We start from the raw sequence: 7,431 nt of genomic DNA on the forward strand, positions 1-7,431 counted from the left end.
GTGGGGTTGCACTCCCGCATGACATCCCTCCGGCAGCAGGCCACGGTCTCTTTTTGGGGGGCCAGCAGCACACGGGATCAGGTGGCGAAGCTGCAACTGACAGGGACGTGCAGCAGGGGAGGCGAAGGCTTACTTGCACTGCTGAAGTGGACGGCGGGGTGGTGAGCGTAGCGGCTCTGGAGCTGGCGGCGTTCTCTGGTTTCTCCATCCCGCACAGACTGGTACGTGCCTGGTTTGGAAGCCTGCTTCACGTCCGATTCAAAACCAGGCACGTCACTTCAGCTACCGCTGAGCGCCTTTCCCAAGCAAAGAGCAGCTGCCCCAAAAGCCAGTGCTGGGACACAGGGAGCAGGGCATTTCAGATGGAAAAGGCAGGTGCCACCTGGGCTTTGCGCAGCGGGACCGGGCCAAGCAGAGGCTGGGAGCGGCTGGGCAAGGGCTTTGCCCCGCTCCCTGCGGTGCTGGGTTGCGGCGTTAGCGGTGAGGCCCATCCTGCACGGCTCACCGGTGCCGTGTGGGCCGTACCGGGGATCTCTGCGGCAGCGGGGTGAACCCGCGGGGCCGGTACTGCCCTGCACCGACGGCAGGACCCGACGGTGGGCCCTGGCGGGGCCAGGCCGGGATAACATCTTAAAAACAATAATCAAAATAGGTTAAAAAAAAAACAAACCAAACCCCAAACAAACAAACCCACGATGTTGCGGCCAGATGGGTTCAGCAGAAAAAGCCCGGCTGTGCCGCGGGGCTGAGCGCCGCCGCCCCCGGGCCCCCGCGGAGCCCCCCGAGAGCGGGCGCGGCACCGCCCGCGCAGCCCCGCGCCGCCGGGAGCCGCTTTCCCCGAGCAGCGTCCGTCGGGGCGGCGGCGCTCACTTTTCCGGAGCCCACTCGGGGAGGTTTCCTGTGGCGGATCGTAACCGCGGAACAAAACAGAAAGTGAGTCAAAAAAACCCACCCCGCTCCCCGGTTAATATTAGCCCGTCTCTCGTCTCCGAGGGAAATCCCCGCGCCCCAGAGCGAGTGTTTGTACGCCGGGGCCGGGGCCGCTGGTTTTCCGCGCCGAGGCGGTGCGGTGCGCCCGGCGGCGGCCCGGGGACGGGAGGGAGGCACTCTCTGTCCCGGGCCGGGCCGGGGAACCTACGGAAATAAAGGTGTCAATTTAGCATAATTAAGAGATTTATTTGTCGTCTTTTATAAACGTTGTAAGCACCGACCCTATTGTCGAAAAGTTTATTTACAGAGCGGCCAGAAAGAAACCCTTTCTCCTTCCAGCTCCCGTTAGTGGTTGTGCATTATTCGTGTTATCTGCTGCGCGCCGGGTCCCGGCGGACAACGGACGTCGGCTCCAGCCAGAGTATTTACATCCCGGCCCCAGTCCTACTACAAACGTAACACTTTTAAGTCACCAAAAAGAAAAACAAAACCAAAACCCCAAACCAGTGCGTACAAAAATATAGTCTCTAAAAAAAAAAAAAAAAATCCCAATATTAATAGGCAGAAATGTACAGCCGTACTAAAACCAGGGAGGGAAAACTTTCCGGTCTCGGTGTCGCCGCTGTCGTCGGAGCGGATCGGTAAGGCACCCCCCACATGCAGACAGGGGACCGGGCTCTACACCACACAAGGCACCAAGGACACCTCACCACGACGGCACTGCATGCATCCATCCTCCCGCCGCAGACCCTATGTACACCCGCCGGCCCGGCCCGGCCCGCTCCGGCCCGGGGGAGCCCCGCGGCGCCGCCAGGTGCTCATCGCGCCCCGCCGGGCTCCGCGCCCCGCCGCGCTCGGCGGCGGCTCAGCGGCTCAGCGCTGGGTCCTACGCGCCCCGCGCCGTCAGGGCGTCCGCGTCCGCGCCGCGCAGGGGGCCAGGGCGGCCGCGCCGGTCCCGCCGCCGGGCTGCGGGCACCCGCCGGCGGCGGCGGCGGCGGCGGCTCCTTTCCTCTCCTTCTGGCGCAGGTGGATCTTGGTGTGCCGCTTCCTCTCGTCGGAGCGGGCGAACTTCCTGCCGCAGAAATCGCAGGCGAAGGGCTTCTCGCCGGTGTGCGTGCGGATGTGGGTGGTGAGGTGGTCGCTGCGGCTGAAGTTCCGCATGCAGATGCGGCACTGGAAGGGCTTGTGGCCCGTGTGGATGCGGATGTGCCGAGTGAGCTCGTCGGAGCGGGAGAAGCGGCGGTCGCAGCCCTCGGCGGGGCAGGGGTAGGGCCGCTCGTGGACCGGCGTCTTGCTGGGCCGGTTGGGGTACTTGCGGGGCCGCAGGATGGGCCGCAGCGGCAGGTGGTGCGGGCTGTAGGCGCCGGCGGGCAGCCGGGCGCCCGCGCCCTCGCCCCCGCCGCCGCCGCCGGGAGCGCTGCCGGAGGCGGCGCCCGCCGGGGGCGCCCCCATAGTGAAGTTGCGGATGGTGGAGAGCGGCGTGAGGGGCGGCGGGACTCGGAGCGAGTCGAGGGGGCAGGGGAAGGGTTTGCGGTCGGGGCCGGCGTGCAGCTCCCGCTGGCACTGGGGCGGCGGGAAGAAGCCGCCGTACTCGGGAATCATGGTGAAGAGCCCGCCGTCGGCCGCCGCCGCCTTCGGGGAGGGGTAGGAGGGCGGCGGGGGGAAAGGCAGCGCCCCGCCGCCGGCGGCGGGCAGGAAGGCCGAGGAGGGGTCCTGCGGGTACAGGTCGCCGCAGCCCGAGTAGGGCGGCGGCGGCGGCGAGTAGAGGTGCTCCAGGTCGGCCGGCTGGCCCTGCGCCATGGTGCAGCCGAGGGCCCCGGCCAGCGGGTTGGGGGAGGCGGCGGAGGCGGCGGTGGCCGAGGAGGAGGCGGAGGAGGCGGCGGAGGAGGCGGAGGAGGCGGCGGCGGAGGAGGGCGTGCTGACCCCCTGCAGGATCCCCGCGCTCACGATGTTGATGATGCCCTCGGGGTAGCAGCCGGCGCCGGGGTACTGCGGGTCGATGGAGAATTTGCCCATGTAGGTGAAGGTCTGGTTGCGGGAGGCCGGGGCGTTGGGCGCGAAGCCGCCGCCGTAGGGCAGGTCCAGGGCCCGCTTGTCGCCCATGTCCACGTTGATCATGCCGTCTGGGGGGGGGGGGGGCAAGGAGCCGGTCAGCCCTCCGCGCCGCCACCCGCCGGGCGGCCCGGCACAGGTCCCGGCCGCCTCCCGCCCCGGCCCGGCGCGGGGCTGCGGCGCGCACATGTTGCGCTCCGGCTGCGGGGGCTCCGCGCCGGCCCCAACTTTTCCCCCGAGCCGGGCGCGGAGGCAGGGGTGCCGCGAGGGGCGCCGGGGACCCCGGCCGGGCGGCGGGCGAGCCCGGGGGGGGGGGGTCGCGCCCCCCGTCCCAGTCCGCCCCCCCCCCCCCCGGCCCGCCCGCCCGCCCGCCTCCCCGCCGCTCTGCCGCCCTCCGCGGGCAGCCCGGCCCGCACCTGCGCGGCCGCGGGGGCTCCGCTTACCTCCTGCCACACCGCTCATCTGGTCAAACGGCCCTGCCAGGTCGGCATTGGGGAAGATCGCGACCGAAGTTGGCAGCGCGGCGGAGATGTCATCCGCGGGGTAAATGCCCTCGGGGAGCTGGTGCACAAACCCGCCGAGGGTCACCGGGATCTTGTCCACCGCCTTGGCGGTCATCATGGGGGCGGCGGGGCGGCCGGGGGAGCGGCGCTCCCGGCCGGTGGTGTGCGCTCGGGGCGGGGAGGGGAGAGGAGAGGAGAGAGAGGAGGGGGCGCTTCCCCCTGCCTCCCACTACCGGCGCGGGGGGACCGCGGGGAGCCGGCGCGGCATGTGCGGGCGGGCGGGCGGCCGCCCCGTCGCGGCGGTGCGGTGCCCGCGGTGCCCCGGGAGAGCCGCGCTCCCGCCGCAGCTCGCGCTGGAGGACAAGTCTGGCGGTAAGTATTTATGGGGGCCCCCTGAATGCCCGGCACGTCACTGCCCATATAAGGACTGAGGAACGGGGCCTGGCGGTCACGTGGGCGCCCGCGTGCGGGACCCGCCGCTCCGCACCCGCCCCGCTCCCCCCCTCCCCACCCCCCACCCCGCGCCCCGCGGGGGCGGCCCCGACCCGCCCCGGCCCCGCTTGGCCCCCGCCGCGCCGGCAGCGCCCCGCCGCCGCCCGCCGCGCCGCCCAGGGGGGTATTCCGGTGGCGGGGCCCTTGTCCTAAAAAGGCGAGGATCCGGCCCCGCCCCGCCTGCCCTTTTAGGGCTCGTTCCGGAAAATTTAAAAAAGCTCGGAAAAGCAGAGGAGGTCCCAGGGCCGCCCCGCCGGACCCTGCTCACTTTCTTAGCAGCCCGTAACCGCAAAGCGGCGGCGGGTCAGAAAACAGCCGCATTTACGGAATCCGGCTTCTCCTTTCTTTAAAAATAATAAAAAAAAAATATTTTTTTTTCTTAGTTACGAGTGGAAAGAGGTGCCGAGCAGAGCGAGCGCGTCGCTGCTTTTTTTGGAAAGTGTCTGATCTATATACACCGTCGCGAAAACGGAACCGCCTGCTCCGCCGTCGGTGGGTTGTTATTGTGCCGGCGGGCGCAGCCGGGGAGGGGAAGGGGAAGGGGGACTGTCCCGTCCCGTCCCGTCCCCGCCGCTCGGGCCAGCCTCTTGCTTCCACCGCCGTGTCCCGCTTCCGCAGCGTCCCGCGGCCCCAGCCTCACTGCCATTCCCACTCCCGTTTTTGCTTTTCTTTCCCTATGAGCTCCTCCCTAATGAGGGTATCAAACCAAAGAGTGCTTAAATTCTAGCTGATTTTTTTTTCAAAGTACTAAAAATAACCTCCCTTGTGCCTCCCTTCCCAGGAGAAGCCAATCTTTCATATGCTGTTCCCAAGCTCAGAGCTTGCAGCCCCTACATCTTCTTGCTGACGACGGTGTCAGATGTAATTATTTTTGAAAGCTGTATCCCATGCTACGTTCGTGTCACTAATCTCATTACTTAGGAATATTTCATCTTAGGGCTGTTTATTCCTGCATTTAGGAAAGCAACCCTCACATATGGTCCGTAGCGTGCAAGGCCCCTTTTCAGTGGTCTGCGGGAAAAAAAACCCCATTGACAACCGGAGCAGCAGCAAGACACTGCAACATGCGAGAGATGCTACAAAAGCGCACTCCTGTTCCAAAGCAACAAGCCAGAGAATACACAGGAAGGCTAAAAACTCTTCACTTACATTTTTAACCGCAGCTATCAATATTTCCAGGTTTTAGTACATTACGGCACGTGCCACAGAAGCAAGGCATGCTCGGGTGTCCCCATGGCGCGAGCACTTACCTCTGCCTTGGGTCCCAAATGCTGTCACAGGCGTCTGTCTCCCAGGCCCCTCTTTATCCACGCAGCACCTCGCACCCCAGCTGAGGCAGGCTTCTCGCAGTTCCTCCGTTTTTGTTTCACTGCCTTTGGTGATGCTCCAAGTTCACTACTTGTATGGTCACCTCAGAGCCCGGGCTAGACAGGGGTGTGCCTGAAAAAAGTAAAAGTTTTAGGGGTATTTGTCATAGTTGCTAAGGAATAGTAGGCATAAACCTAGATATTTTCCTTTAGGGTGATCGGGGAAGTGTGAACAGTAATTAGTAAATATATAATAGTTGACTTTTTTAACGCAGATTTTGTTACCAGTCCTTTCTAGCACTTAATATACAGCCAATACAGTTTGGCATATGCGACTCAGTTGAAAGAAAGCTCGTGTTCAATTTCAGTAGGATTCTAGATATTTTCGTTTAAAAAACCCATCTCAATTTAAAAGTTAAATTGTGACAGAGAGACAGAGAGAGAGAGACAGGTTCTGGGAAATTTGACTGAGAAGTAGGAGCAATTGTATTGTACCTTTCCATTACAGCCGAGCTATAATTGGTCTAATCGTTACTATGAAAGAACAAAATATTGGAATCTGTCGTGCAGTGGGGCAAGTTACTTTATATGAATTTGTGAAACAGGTAACTCTGAGTAGTGTCCTCCTTACTGCAAAACGTCACAGATGTATCAGATACAGGTTTTAGGGATACTCTACAACATCTTCCTGTATTATTTGAAAATACCACGTGCCCACTACTGACACTAAATCATAATGCACACAGTGGAAAGAACCACCAAGGTTTCACATCCCACCTTAACCTCCCCAGGTCTCAATTCTGCCTTTGAACTAACTTGGCAAATTTAACGTCCTTCAACTACGAGGAAGGGTTCAATGAAAGACTGACGCTAATAAAATGTAATGTATCTCCTGGCTAATTTCGCCTAAGGAATACTACTATGAGTTGTCTTTGTTGGTTAATTTTAAAAGCTTTCTCAAGAACGGCGTAAATTGTGTCTGATTTCCAGCCTTTACAGGGACAATCAAGTCACTCGACTTCTCTCAATGGGAGCTTTGTCTGAATGGCAGCAGGATCTGGTGCAGGGCAAGATGGAAATGCAGTTAGTGCTTAGTCTTCAGGAAGATGTTGACAGATGAAACTCAAATGTTTCTGGTCCCTTTTCAGATATTCTTGCTGTGGTGCTTCGCATGTGCTTTGTGCCTTTGATCCCCGTTTGGCTGATTATACCAGACTCCGAGGGTTAGACCGTCCAACTCACACTGACGTCAATGAGCCTCACACGCAAAAAGTCCTTCTGATTCCTGTGGTTCCTATAAACCACCTGGTTTCATATGACGGACAGATTGCTGGTGTAAATTGCCAAAGCCCCACTCACACCAAGAGAGGAGCTGCACCTCACATGCACATGACACGTCTGACTGGGTGTAGCACTGACTGAGGAGGTTCAGAGCTGAAGGGCAGAACTTCTCTTTTATTCCCGATTTATTTGAAACCAGCCCACTTTGGATTTATTGCATTTGCTCTTTTAACAAGGTGCTAGCTGACATTGCACTGGGTATATTTTCCTGCAGTCATTCTCTACCACAAGTACCTGAGACAGGAGCTGTAGAAATGAAATTGTCCTTGCCTCCGTAGCTGAGCCTGAGAGTGGCTGAGGAAGAAAAGGCAGCTCATCATCTGCGGAGCTGGCAATGCAATTTAACCAGCTTAACATCACACATTTGAATAAACTCTCCAAGGGGTTACTATGCTTTTGTAGCAAAATTCGACTGACCTCATATGCTAACAGCAATGATGCTAGCAGACCTGCTTGGGAAACGCACCCTGCCACTTCCACTGTGCACCCCGCTGCTTTTGGGAATGTTAAGGTAGCCCCAGCTCAGCAGGTGCCCTCAGGAATGGGGACTCAGCTGGGAGTAGGGACTTGTTCCTGGACAGGAAGTGAGTGACCTTGTCCTCTGACAACGGCAAGGGACATCTGTCCTAAGTCTGGACTAGATTCAGGTTGGGGCCGGTGGGATTTTTTAACCTTTCACAGAAGAGAGAAGTTCTTCTCTCCAAAGCTGGATTTCAGAGTTTCTTATATTTGCCCCTTTCCACTGGAGGTAGAGAGATTTGTCATGTTCTCACAGGAGGAAGCGCTGGTTTACTAACACCTTTTGT

At 60.2% G+C, this 7,431-nt stretch overlaps 1 protein-coding gene across 1 annotated transcript; it reads right to left on the reverse strand.

Moving 5' to 3' along the window:
• Window positions 1-1,155: 1,155 nt before the first annotated feature.
• EGR2 (early growth response 2) lies at window positions 1,156-3,857 on the reverse strand. The gene is made up of 2 exons (XM_075758840.1): window positions 3,426-3,857; window positions 1,156-3,053 (listed from the first exon to the last, which is right to left on the reverse strand). The coding sequence occupies exons 1-2, from the start codon at window positions 3,601-3,603 to the stop codon at window positions 1,834-1,836; spliced, it is 1,398 nt and encodes a 465-aa protein (XP_075614955.1). The 5' UTR covers window positions 3,604-3,857; the 3' UTR covers window positions 1,156-1,833.
• Window positions 3,858-7,431: the final 3,574 nt, after the last annotated feature.

The sequence above is a fragment of the Balearica regulorum genome, chromosome 7 (assembly GCF_011004875.1).
Source record: "Balearica regulorum gibbericeps isolate bBalReg1 chromosome 7, bBalReg1.pri, whole genome shotgun sequence".
In the NCBI taxonomy this organism is placed as follows: Eukaryota; Metazoa; Chordata; class Aves; order Gruiformes; family Gruidae; genus Balearica; species Balearica regulorum.

Bases quoted from the DNA above. Each gene is read 5' to 3' on its own strand.
- EGR2 (XM_075758840.1), bottom strand. From the start codon at position 3,603: ATGATGACCGCCAAGGCGGTGGACAAGATCCCGGTGACCCTCGGCGGG. The intron at 3,054-3,425 runs GTAAGCGGAGCC...CCCCCCCCCCAG, and splicing joins GATGAGCGGTGTGGCAGGAG to ACGGCATGATCAACGTGGAC.